The sequence below is a fragment of the Asterias amurensis genome, chromosome 11, assembly GCF_032118995.1.
Source record: "Asterias amurensis chromosome 11, ASM3211899v1".
NCBI classification, from domain to species: domain Eukaryota; kingdom Metazoa; phylum Echinodermata; class Asteroidea; order Forcipulatida; family Asteriidae; genus Asterias; species Asterias amurensis.
In genome coordinates this window covers 895,244-909,279 of record NC_092658.1, presented here as the reverse complement: position 1 = coordinate 909,279, position 14,036 = coordinate 895,244, and the positions used below count along the sequence as shown (strand labels likewise).

At 38.6% G+C, this 14,036-nt stretch overlaps 2 protein-coding genes across 2 annotated transcripts in view; one reads left to right on the top strand and one right to left on the bottom strand.

Moving 5' to 3' along the window:
* Window positions 1-18: 18 nt before the first annotated feature.
* LOC139943768 (leucine carboxyl methyltransferase 1-like) lies at window positions 19-8,787 on the bottom strand. Its single transcript, XM_071940560.1, has 8 exons — window positions 8,596-8,787; window positions 7,475-7,563; window positions 5,611-5,732; window positions 4,622-4,760; window positions 3,774-3,876; window positions 2,892-3,114; window positions 2,084-2,273; window positions 19-1,035 (listed from the first exon to the last, which is right to left on the bottom strand). The coding sequence occupies exons 1-8, from the start codon at window positions 8,646-8,648 to the stop codon at window positions 1,007-1,009; spliced, it is 948 nt and encodes a 315-aa protein (XP_071796661.1). The 5' UTR covers window positions 8,649-8,787; the 3' UTR covers window positions 19-1,006.
* A 112-nt stretch (window positions 8,788-8,899) lies between these two features.
* Window positions 8,900-14,036, top strand: part of LOC139943888 (ras-related protein Rab-40C-like) — a 40,408-nt gene continuing 35,271 nt past the window's right edge. The window contains exons 1-2 of the mRNA XM_071940768.1: window positions 8,900-9,036; window positions 9,845-10,219. Coding sequence (XP_071796869.1) covers window positions 10,075-10,219 — 145 coding nt within the window. The 5' untranslated portion in view covers window positions 8,900-9,036; window positions 9,845-10,074. The remainder of the gene's footprint in view (window positions 9,037-9,844; window positions 10,220-14,036) is intronic.

Genomic DNA, 14,036 nt, shown 5'->3' with positions numbered 1-14,036 from the left:
ATCTTAATACTACCCCCCCCCTTTAAAAATATCTGCGTACGCAACAGTTCACTTGACACAAAGTGATGATTGATTAGATCTTGGACTGCATTCATCTTTTTGTATATTCAACTTTTATTTATTATTCTGTACTTGAAATGACAATTTATAAACTTCCACTGACCTTTTTTTTCATAAAGCAAAAGTCAATAAATTAAAACTTACTCTATCAACATGTTATTTATTCAGCTTAACTTCTGAAGCATTAACATTTCACAAGGTGTCATCCTTTTTTGTTTTAAACAATCACAATGCATTTGATGCACCATGCAATATATTATTTACAAACAATTTTATGAGAGATTGCTTTACATCACAAGGCTGGAGGGTCACTTCAAGGTGACGGCTACACTTAAACAACTTGGGCTATCGACCAAAATTAACTGTGCAACCTACTCCTGGGGCTTAAAACAGGGTTCCCTTTTCACAGTCCATAAGGATGTAGGCAAGGCTACCATCCACTAGGAGCCTGGCTGGTCAGCAAAATGCACTACCTTCCCAACTTTTTACAAAGCAATCGTGATTAACTGTCTTGCTCAAAAGCACAAGTGTCAATATTTAAAGTATGATGTCAAATTCCGATACCTAGAGGTCAAAGGTCATCCTAAGTTTCAACTTATTTAATGTACATTGATCACTTCTGTTGAATACTCACTACCCCCATATCCAGGAAATTGTACCAGAACATTTAGTAGACAAAGCATCAAATAAAAACGCCAAAGCTCCAGAAATGACACACTCCAAAGTTGTTTTGATTTCAAGGTGATATACCCTCAAAGCCTCACTGGTTCTGTAACTTGAATGCTGAATCAAATCGGATAATATTGATGATTAAGTCAAAACAACTTGAACACTGTCAAGGAACAAACACCAGTTTTTTTCAACAATGAATCTCATCAAAAAACTTCTTAAATGTTAATCACAAATAATTCCTCCTCAAAGTTTGCAACTTTCAGCGTTGGTCCCATTACCTGTTGATTCCAATGGAGTCCAACCCTGTGGGAAAAACATAAATTCCAATCAATCATTGAAGTCAAGCTAACAAAAATTCCATTCGCCATACATGTGTGAAAAAGTTGCACCAATTTTTCCTTACTTCATGTTGGTGTGATTTTATATGATTTTAAGTTGGTTACGAGTGGTACAATCACTTTTTTCTGATAAGAACAGATTAAAGACACTGGAAACTTGGTAATTGTCAAAGACCAGTCTTCTCACGAGGTGTATCTTAACATGTACATAAAATAACAAACCTGTGAAAATTTGAGCTCAGTTGGTCATCGAAGTTGCGAGATTATAATGATAGAAAAAAACACGCTTGTATGTCACACAAAGTTTTGTGCTTTCTGAGGTCTCGAAATCAAATTCGTGGAAAATTACTTCTTTCTCAAAAACAATGTTACTTCAGAGGGAGCCGTTTCTCACAATGTTTTATACTATCAACCTCTCCCCATTACACATTACCAAGTAAGGTTTTATGCTAATCACCAATAGTGTCCACTGCCTTTAAGCACTATATACTCAGTACTTTGCCAAATTCTGTACAAAAACCAATCCAAAGACAAATCACTTTTGGATTTTGATTGAGATATTATTCTCAAAGCTCTTATTAGAGCCAAAGAGTTTAGGGTGGGATACAAACCCAGAACCTTTCCATTTCTACATGTCATAGAATAACCAAGCTTTTCCAGTCGCTAGAGGCATTTGGAATCACTTAAGTGATTTGCCTGTGCTTAAAACACATCGGTGTAAGGGTGAAAAGAATTTCAATTATTTATCCCCTATGCAACTAACATTACAAAATCATGAAAAATGTCAAGCTACCTCAAGTTGATTCTTTTAGAGTAAAAAACAAAAATCTACCAACCCCTTTTAAAGATACTTCTCTAAGCTTCAAAATAGCTTGATGGGTTGGAATTTATTTCATAGTCTAAATGCTCCCATCCGATGGTTCGCACCATTTAAAAGATCTTCAACCTGCCCCCCCCCCCAACAACAACAAATGTAGCAAAGTAAGTGGAGAATCCTATGACTGCCTCCTTACCAATCTTAAGAGTATCCCTCCATGCCCATGACATACAGTAATGTTCCATGAGTTGCTGCAAGGGTTCCGTCTCATCCATAAATTCCAATCTCTCAATCCGATACAGATCATCGCCAGGAAGGTTCCGATATACAGTCATCATATCCAAGGCTTCGGTACCTTCCCAGCCGTTAGAGATATACCTCGCTTTCTGTTTCAGATTTAGGAAAAAATGAATTTTGAAACTGTTGAAAGTTGGTGATCAGGGCCCAACATCATGCCTTTGTATGAGTTTTTCGTAAAAGTTGATGATACGAAAGTGCAGGCAGTTTTGTTGTAGTTTTTAAGTGCTACCACTCTCTTCCTTGCAAGTATACAGTAAGTTACTATAAAGACAACTATAATGTTTTATTATTCACTCTTTGACACCTTTAAGGGCACTGGACACAATTGGTTATTGTCAAATACCAGTATTGTCACTTGGTGTATCCCACATATGCACACACACAAAAACTGTGACAATTCGGGCTCAATTGCTAAACGAATTTGCAAGAGAATAAAGAAATAAAAAAAAACACCCTTGATGCATTACTTTGTGTGCTTTCAGATGCATAATGAAAGGCTTCAGCTGAAGTCTTTAATTATTTGAGTGAGAAATTACCTCTTTCTCAAAAACCACGTTACTTTAGAGGGAGACGTTTCTCACAATGTTTTACACTTTCAACAGCTCTCCTTTGCTCGTTATTATTGGTAACAATTATTTTATAGTAACTACTGATAGTGTCCTGTTCCTTTAAATGCTAAAATAATTGATATTAACATCAAGTACCTGTGTGTCCAGACTCATACACGCGTCCACCCCAACCAGATCACAAGTTCGCTTGCGGAGGTTCTGAACCATGACCTGGCCAAAGCGGTCACCCATGTTAACCTGCTCGTAATTTAGGAACATTGAAGTGTTGTAAGTGCTAGCCACCCACTTAATCAGAGCAGACGACTTTTCTGGAGGCATATACACCAGGACACATTCACTTAAGAACAGAGTGGGCTTGCTGTGTGTGGACAAAACAAAAAAGAATTAGTTTCCAATAAGCCATTTTGAGGTATGGTGGACACATTACACTGAGGTTTGGGCAACACCCAAACCAAACAGTGGACTTCTAAAAGTCCACCATATCAGTCCACTTAGATCTCAATGGTCTTTCTTAGGATCCTCGCTGTTCCCAATAGCGCCGCCTTCTGCAACAGATCTATTCTCACATTTGTTCCTATTTCTTCAAGATGTTTCCCCAGTGCTTTCGGAATGGTGCCGAGCGCCCAACCACGACAGGAACTACTTTCACTTGCCAAATCTTACGAAGTTTCCTTGCCAGGTCTTAGTACTTTTGGATCTTAACTAGATTATATGATAGTGTGGTATGCCTTGCAACGATATAATCCAGCCGATGGCTATTTTGGGGGTTAGGGTTATAACAATATTGACTTTATAGGATTTGAGGCATTGCATGGTGAGGTATCAATATATATATAAATGGTTTGTGGTATTACCATGGGTGTATCTACTTGCCAGGTAGAGTTCTTAGAGAACTGTCTCTTAAGGGATTGCATGGTGAGGTATCAATAAAGGTTATTGACCTTGCTTAATTGTTCATAGTTTCTCCTTATGTAAACTACAGGTACATGTGGAGAAACATTAAGCCACCAAACTTACTTTTTGTCTAGTCCCACTTTGTTGAGTTTGTCTTCTACCTGTGCTACATCTCTTAAGTCTGCCCACATGATGTGAAAATGAGTCGAGTGAAGCTCAGCGTCCTCTGTACAGATATCAATGATAAATACACATTGTAATAAGGTCTTGATAATAATAATAATAATATAATAATAATAATAATATTAATAAGACTTGTAATGTGCATATATCCAACCTGATGGGTGTTTAAGGCGCAGTAAAACCAACAACAAAACAAAAACAAAACAAAGAAAAAACAGACACAACAAAATTAGCCCTTGAAACCTGTGACATAAGATAGGTTTCGAGAAGAGATTTGAATTTTGTGGTACAAAGACAAGATCGAAGATTTATTGGTAGAGCTGAAGAAAAAGACCTGTCACCCCATGAGTGTAGAGACTTGGGTTCAATGAGGAGAAGCATGGAACTTGATCAAAGATTCCTTAAAGAAGTGTAAACTTGAAGCAGTTCAGAAATATAGTGGGGAGCCTTGCCTTTAAGAGCTTTGTGGACAATGAGCATCAGCTTGGGGGTCATGTGGAGAAAGGTCCACCATTTCTGGCCGAATGCAATAAGATTGTAGGCCATTGATGGCCTGGAATTACACGCAGACTACTGAGGTCATGGCCTCTGTTGCCCCTGGTCTTCGCCTTGGTGCCCCTTCAAAAGTTTCCCATTGACTTTTGGAGACTCCAATGGAATTCCCCTTCACAAAATGAAAATGGCCTTGCCCTTTCATGTAATAAACGTCAAGAACATGTCTGAGCTTGAGTATCAAATAAACAATTCCGAGATAAAGACTTGTTCCAGAGAGCTTGATGATTACTCACCAATCACCACAGGGTCTGCACCATGACTGGCTTGAACTGGTTCCAACAGGTTAGATCGAGTTTTAATCATGTGACATTTGCGACTGGTTACTGCCCTCATGTCCAGCTCAACAAAGACATCCGCAACCAGACCTTCATCCTGAATTGGAAAATGTCATCAGTAAATGTGTTGTTTGGTCATCAGTCAAAATGCTGTAGGATATTGAATGTTTGTTGGGGTTTCCCCAAGCACTTAAATACGCCTTTTAGGAGACATCTGCCTTTTGACGATAGTTATTTTTAAAAACTTTTATGCTCTCCTGGGCACCCCACTGTTGTTTTATTTTGTTTTCTTATTTTTAATGTGTACATGTGCTTGTAAATATGTTTTCTCGAATTAATATTATTATTAAAGACAATGGACACTATTGGTAAATGTCATAGACCAGTATTTTCACTTGGTGTATCCCAACATATGCATAAAATAACAAACTTAATTTGGGCTGAATTGGTCAATAAAGTTACAGGAAGATTATGAAAGAACAACATCATTGTTGCATAGATTTGTGTGCTTTCAGATGCATGAGAAAGGCCACATTAACATTTTTAGTTAGAAATTACCTCTTTCTCTATTTTGGTTTGAACCATGTATGCACCTCTTTCTCAAAAACTATTTTAATTTTAAAGGGGGGCGTTTCTCAATAGCTCTTCGTTGCTCGTTACCAAGTAAGTTTTAATGCCAATGTAAATTTTGAGTAATGCATCCAGTGCATTTAAAAAAGAAAAAATATTTAACCACTTTTAAAGGAAAATGATAACTCCAGAAGCTCCTAAAGGAAGGTTTAGAAAAATCATCATCTCTCAGGGGGGACACAAGAATTATTTGGGAATCTGTACCCAAAGTGGCAAAGGCAATAATTGTGCACATTGTTGGAGTCTTGACACATCAAGCACGACCAAACACTTTAAAGAAAGCAATGTACTTTTCCCCTATAAGTCTCAAACATTACCTTCAGAAGCCAAAAATTGGTGTCGAAACCTGCCCCAAGGTTAACAATCTGACAGGCGCATTGAGTTAGATTCATAAACTGCCTCAGCAATCGGCGTAGACCCTCCGCTCTTGCATAATAACCTAGAGGAAGTATAAATTACATTCTACAAATTAAAATCTTACCTACTTTACTTTCTTACGATTGATGGGAGAATTATTAATTAGGCTTCTGCCTTTGAGACCCCATATCCTATCATATTTTTCATCCAGTAGGCATCAAGCTCTTTCTTAAACTTGGACACTGTCTTGGCATTTACTATTTGTTGTGGGAAAATGTTCCATACATGATTCTCTGGGAGAAGAAGTTTTGTCTACAACCAATGTTCTTGTTTAGAGTAGGTTTATACAGCTTAAAGAAATGGCCCCTCATACTGGTATTCCTGGCCGTCTTGAAGAATTTCTTGCTACCAAATTTTTCTAATCTTGCCGGTGGATAGCTTGGTTTGAGTTATTGGTTCTGCACTAGCTTAGTCAGGTGGCTAGGCATAATAAATAAGCATAATAAATCAAATACATTTATTAACCTGTTAGTTCCATACACATTTGAACTGATAATCAATTGTCACTGAAGGATAGTTGAGATAACGTAACCCTCCTCCCTTGCGGCCCTCGGGAGGAGTGTTACGTTATCGCAACTAACTGAAGGACTAAAAGAAGTGATTGTTGGACTCATTATGTCACTTGTACTTGTGTATATGTTGGGCGCGATCGGTCAATCTGCGCGATCAACCGATCGCGCTGCGCTATTGAACGATCAAATTATGATCAATTGGTCGCGCAGCAATCGGTCGATCGCGCAACAATCGGTCGATCGCGCAACAATCGGTCGATCGCGCAATGACATCTTTGCGCGATTGACCGATTGCGCTACGAGTATTTTTTCCCGTTATCAGCGGATCGCGCAGGAAAGGCTTTGCGCGATCTACCGATCGTGCAGGAATGGGTTTGCGCGATCGACCGATAGTGCAGGAAAAGTTTTGCGCGATCAACCGATCGTGCAGGAAAAGTTTTGCGCGATCTACCGAACGTGCAGGAATGGGTTTGCGCGTTCGACCGATCGTGCAGGTAAACTATTCCTTGGGGCAATTTCTCAAAGCAATAAAATTCATAGCAAATTTTTAGTATCACCATAGTGATTTATATAGTGATGTCATACTACGATTGATTTGCAGTTACAAACAATGTTACATCTTTGTGAATTCGGCCCCTGAACATCAGCCGATCGCGCCAAACAATTCCTGCACAATCGGCCGATCGCGCAAAACCATTCCTGCACAATCGGCCGAATGTTGCGCGATCGACCGATTGTTGCGCGATCGACCGATTGCTGCGCGATCGACCGATTGCTGCGCGACCAATAGATATTTCAATAGCGCAGCGCGATCGGTCGATAGCGCAGCGCGATCGGTTGATCGCGCAGATTGACCGATCGCGCCCAACATATAGACTATCATGTCACAGGTGTGGAATTTCAGCTTTAAAAGAGCAACCTTTGGCCATGTTCATTTTGTAACGGACATGCACAGCCATTAAAAATATTTAAAGTGTTTCAAAACTTTTTTGGAGGGGCATCAAGCCCATTGCCTCAGTGGACTCTGTTTAATTCTTGGGCCCAATTTCATAGAGCTGCTTAAGCACAAAAAGTAGCTAAGCACAACAAGATTATGCTCATTAGTAAGGTTACCAGCCAAAATATCATGTCACTTGTGACTGGTGGTATCCTGCTCATTATTGCTAAGCTGGGATTTTTTAAGCAGCATGTTCTGCTGAAGCAGCTCTATAAAACTGGGCCAAGGTCTGAGGTCCACTCTACTACACTCTACCTCTGTTTATTTCTGGTGCTTTCCTGTTTCCAGCCTTGACAAGGAATTGGATGTAGGGATCTTTCCAGTATCCTTGCTTAACTGCAAATCTAAAATAAAATAAAACAAGTTTAAAAGATAAATGGGATGTAAACTTACACAGAGAGGAGAAAATTGTGTTCAATATCATTTCAACATTAATATACAAATTAATAGCATTCTAACAAATTCAACAGTAACTGTCAAGTGTTGGGTTTGTTTAGTTGTGTTGATCGCAACCCTCCATCATCACAACTAGGGTTCTACAACATAGGCGAGCCATCTTCAAAGTTTCAATGATGTACCAGGTCATCAACAAACTCATTGACATCCCTGACAACCAGCTGATCCCAGCCAAGTCATCCACCAGAGGAAATAACATTGAACTCCTTGTTTCATCCACCCGCACAAACTTACTGTGAAAGGCTCCTTCTTCCCAGACACCATCCGCCTTCAAGACCAGACTGAACGATGTCACCTTCAGTTAATTATCCATCCCCCACACAAAAGGCTTAAATGCTTTTACTTGCACAGTAATATGCGTATCTTTTTATGCCTTGAGTTGAGTTTATGTCTGCACCTGCTAGTTTGCACCTCAACCAATGTGCGAGTATACTCCAGAGGAGGTTTCTGCACAGATAGGAAGATGATGATGATGATGATGATGATGTAGGCCTAATTAATTATTATTTTTCAAAAAGGGTTTTTATTTATTGAAACAATTTGAATTTGACAAGTACTAAGTATACTAAAACTTAGTTGCGATAATGTAACCCTCCTCCTGACGGCCGCCAGGCCGGAGGGTTACGAGTTTGTTTCGAGCGGAAACGGTTGATCTGGTCCAACCATGGTGATGGTCCAACACATACAATTTCGACAGCTAGTCACCAGATTTGCCCCATTTTTACCACTTTCAAAAATCATGACACAAATTCTGAGGGTACGCAATTTCTAATGCAACCTGCCACAATACTCAAAACACCATTCAGAAATATTTCGAAGAAAAATTGACAAAAACTCAACAAGGTGGGCTACCCTCCGGCCTGGCGGCCGTCGGGAGGAGGGTTATGTTATCGCAACTAACTAAAACTAAGGTTGATTACCGTTTGCACATTGCAGCATCATCATTCGTGGCATATATGGCATCGTCGCTCATCTTGCATCAACTTACACGGTCCCTTCAACAATAACATAGAATAATAAACATCTAATTTAATCGATCAAAACATGCATAAATTGTTTTGCAAGGTTGAGCAAATTCCCTGTAAGTGTAAACAAATCCATGGAGGCTGCCATGATAAATGTCGCCCTCAACTGTCAGGAGATTTTCAACTGGTTCTCATCAACCCAATAGATTGATGAGACTGAGAGGAAAATGCAGTGTACCAGCGTAGAACAGTCGAGTCCGGAAATTTTAGCTGAAAAAGTTCATTGGTAAGATTTGCAGTGAATTGGTCATATATCTCATATCTCGCAGTCATTATGGAGCAGATTTAGTACACCTAGTTCACAAATAACCGTGGAAAATCTTACAGAAATAAAGTGTAAGTTTGACATTTTCAGTGTGTTTATATGTGTTTGATATGTTGGTACCAGTTTCGATGAACAAATCGTTGTTTATTGACTATTTCATGCCTACTGCACTGGCTGGTTAAAAACAATATTGGATTTACTGTTGTTGTTTTATGTTGACACACAATGGCAATGAATGTTTTATCATGGTTTATATTGAATCCTTATGATTATTTTTTACAAATTCAGTTTATACCTTGCACTCCTAGAATCCTTGATACCTACTTTTACATATAAAACTGAAGACTTGATCAAACCGTAGACCTAAAAAAGAACATGACCATTCAAACCGTTCCAATTAATTTAGTTCATAATAACTGAAGTGAAGTTGTAATAAAGGTGCTGAACTTGAGTATTGAATGCCACATTTTCACACCTTATTTTTGATTAAGGCAAGAATGGCATCTTGAATAACTAGAATACTTAGATTCAGCATGTTTATTATTATTTTTCTGTGATGATCACAACGCAGTCACACTCTGCTAACATTGTAAGGAGCACTGTTTTCAAATGCTAACTAAACCAAGTTGTTTTTGTTAAGTTTTTTGTGTGAGTCAATATTGCCTTATTGATGGCTCGTTCCTATGCCTTGGCTATTTAACCACTTTATTCATTCTTGGCAAATGTCTGGATGTCCCACCATCTAAATTCAAAACCCCATTATTTGGTTTTTGTTTTTGTTTTGTTTTTTCTTTCACAAATGTCACAATAAATAACAATCTAAAAACTTGTACACCAATTCTGGACCCAAAGTTCATCTTTTTGTTTTCCTTCTCACAGATGACTTATTGGATTTAACTTGAATCAACAAAAACGTTGCATCTTCGCTACAACAAGACAATAAATCTTCCCTCTGCACACCAGAACAAAGACTTCGCTCTGGCCAGTCCTTTGGTCATCTTCCCAGCAACATCACACCTCTTCATGACGACAAAACCATCCTCATAAAACAGGAATAAAGCCTGCACTTTGGCCAGTCCTCAGGCCATCTATCTAGCAATGCCGTTAACATGAACGGGTCACCCACTCCTCATAGGGGTAGAACCTCCTATGATTATCTTCTGAAGTTCCTTCTGGTCGGTGACAGCGATGTTGGCAAAGGGGAAATTCTTGGTCGGTTAGACGATGAAACAATTGGAACATATACCATGAATGGTAAGTAAGTCAGAGTGTCCGTGGTGTTTGGGCTACATGTACATGTATTCCATTGATTCCGACGCCACTTTATCAGAAGTCTGGTTTTCCAAACAATTTTCATGAATTTTAACATTGATGTAAACATACCATGCATCAAGATTCATAAACATTATCATTATGTAGAACACCAGGTTTATGTAATAATAATGATAATAACTGGATTTATATAGTGTCAAATAAAATGATCAATGGTTACATGTTATAATAACAATCATCGTTTTAATAACAATAAAGTAGAACTAGGTTAATAAGGAAACAACAGAGTGACAGAATGTGTTAATTTTAAATACAAGTTCAGTTTTCAGCCAAGTTGGATTGAGGAACTTGTATGGGGAGATTCTTACATCTGTTTGGCCCTTGAACCAAGTGCAGCCTATCTATCTTGTTGCAGATGAGTACTGCTGTCAGAGTGTGTGAATCATGACACACGAGGCTTATTGCATTTCTCTTGTTTTTTTGGCAGGTTGGGTCGGGGGGCGTAGAGGGGGACAAGGATTTTGAAAGGAGGCCTCCCCTCCCCTCCCCCTTCTACTGGTTACCCCACTGTACTAGACAGGTATTCACTTTCGAAGAGTCATTGTTCTTGATCTCTTTGATGAGTGTAAATATCTGTCATTTTGAATGTACTTTTTAAATGATTGTTTTATTGAAGAGTCATGTGTTCAACATTTAAAACAGTTTGCCTATTTCAAAAGTTGGTTTGAACCAGATATGTTGCGCCTCCCTCTTGATGATCAAATGAATTGTAGAACCCATCACAGGTGTGACAAGTCTTCAGGGTTGACCCTTAATTTTTTCAGTGACTAACCAGTGATGATTACCTTGTTATTGTCACTAGTCCACCAGCTTTGGTATTACATGTAGTGCATAATTCATATTATTGATACATTTCAAAATTGAACTAGCCAGCTGGTCCATTTGGAAATACTGTACTTCTGACTAGTTCTCGGGGAAGATGCTTGCAAAATCTTAACTTGTAAGTTTTGTGAAGGAGAAGGAAATGTCTTAATAATGGGAATACTAGATAGAGGACCCACTCCACTTTGATTGGATGGCTTTATCCCTGATCTACCCTGGCAAATGGGCATACCCGGGGAATAGCCACCCCTCAGGCCTGCACCCCTGCTCTGGAGTAGGGGTAAGCAGTAAACCCCCATGAGTTCTTGAAACGTGCAACCGGAACACTGTGAAAGTGCGCCAGGTAACATTGGGGTAAAAAACTTCCGGTGTCTCCCCAGGACAGTATTCCGTGGGGATAAGAGATGCAGTGTACTGTAGAAAGGGCTAATGTTTACTACATCCAGGTATTAGTAGACTCACAGATCAATCTATCATGTCTATGCACAGGATGCATCACTGATAACATCCACTAGGCGGCGTGCAGAAGCCTCAACACACACACACACACTTGCAGGATTAATCAGTGTTTGACTAGGATCATGACTGTCATGAATGTTGCTTTGGTTCTGATAAATGACTTGATGTTATTCATGATTAATGATAAATGAGAGGTGAGAGAAAGATACAGTCAGTCAGACCATGGTCAGACATGTATCTGGGTGTACATGTACATGTACACGCGTACACCTCTGGTAGCCTACATTGTACATCTGTAGGCAATCAGATTGGATCTAGCCCTTGTAAAAAAACATCCATTAAAACATGTACAATGTATTATTAAAACACGACAATGACAAACCATACAAACTGCATCGCATTATCATGCAAATTTTTTCCCATTTTTTTTTTAACTGTTGAGCTTTTATATTTGTGTGTCTGCTAAGTTAAAAGAAGTAAATTTTTAGTTTAAATGGTTTAACATTGAGGCTTTTGCTAACTCCTCTGTCTTGATGTAAACTGCAGTTTGTATAAATATTGTTGTAACCCTTCCCCACGGTAACAACTCTTGAAATGATAATGAAATTACGACCTAAAAATGTGACCAGGGCAGTTTCTGGCCCACAATTAGACAATTAGGCCCTTGATTGTGCAACAAAGAACATGTACTGTACAAGGTCACTATTTTTGTAAACAAAGGTTGTCTGTACTTGTAGTTGTACGTACACGGTCTCTAAAAGGCAATGTGTATTATTATCATATCATACAGTATTATGTAGGCCTATCCTGCTGGTCGAATGTCGCTTACAATAAAATACCCAAAGATTCTCTCCAAGTGGTCAGGCTGTTTAGTTCAGTGTTAAAAAGCATCCATATTAATCAGTCTAAATATTCTGCTATGCAAAATTACTGGACAAAATCGATCCCTGGGTAACAACATGTATTTTGTATGTAGTGTATCATGCACTGTTGTTTTTAAAGCTCAAATTGTTACATGACCAATAGAACAAGCAACTTTCACATTTAGACCTGAGAGTCTTTTTTAGCAGTGTCATTTGGAGATAGACCAAACCCATTGAATCAATAGTCAACAGGATACACACCTAATTCATAAACAAACTCATGTGATTATCATACAGTCAACTCAGGTCAGGTGGTATCACCTAGCCTTGAGAGATGATGACTCCTGAAATATAAACCAACACATCCCATCACTTGTCATCTGTCAACACATTTCCTATTTTTGTAGATTAATCCCAAGTCCAAATAAAGACCGAACCTCATCAATGAACTTTAATTGTAACTCAAGCAAAGTCCTGATTAGTGGTCTCAGTTTAGTTTTTGTGATTCTTTTTGTCCACAAACAAGGACAAAATTTCACAAAGCTTTAGTTTTTGGAATTTGATATTTATGAAGCTCTATATTTTAGTTTTCAGCAAACTTTTGGCCATCATGCCTTCTTAAAAAAAATTAATGAAGAAAACAGTATGCAATCAGTTTGAATGTACATGAGTTTGTTTGATATTGTTTACACGTACATTAAAAAAGCTTTAAATGTATTTTCCAGAATATTGTGTTTACTTATTTTGGAACCATGGTTCATGTCCGAACATGTTTCGGGGAAAGATCCTTGACTGGGTTGAACCATGGTTGACCCTACTACCTCATTGGTTGAGCTTAGGCAATCTGTGTTGGTGTTTGCATACTACTCAATCATCTGCCTTCATGATACATGTAATATGCCCGTAGTTTATACACAAACCATGGCCAATCGTTGTGCAAAGTCTGCTTTTGTCATGAAAGGTACACAGTGTTTGTACCTTAGATGCTCAGACAAGGAACGTGCATAAGATTTTACAGAAAACTGTTCTGATAAAAATACAGTCGGATTTGAATTTGCACACAGCTGGCAATGTAGCCAAAAATGGTGACAGTATTTTATTTGCAAGATTCTGGAATTAGTAAAAGGGTTTTCCCCATCAGCCACAAGCTATCGAATTGGGCAGACACAAAAAATGGTTAAATTTCTCCAGATTGAACTGAAGACCTGACCACAAACAAAGCAAATCCCAAACTCACAATTTTTATTTTCAACTGCCAATAAACATGAGCTGTGGCCCATTATGGTAGGAAATATTAACCAAAACTGTTTAAATAGGGACTATATATCCAGAGTGGATTGTACAATATACCTTTTATTTAAAATCCCCTCAAATTCATTTTAGACCGATTGCTTCAGTTCAGAGTGCTTCAGCCAAACTCACAAAATTTGGGTCAAGAATGGTCTATAGTTTTGACCCCAAAAATTGGGAGAACTCTGTGGATTCTAAACAAATTACCCCCTGATTTGCATCCCCTTCCGATGTGGGCGGGGTCTCATCTGGAGGGGGGGCTGAACTGTGGGGGAGGGGAAAGTATTTCATTATTGACGTGATAA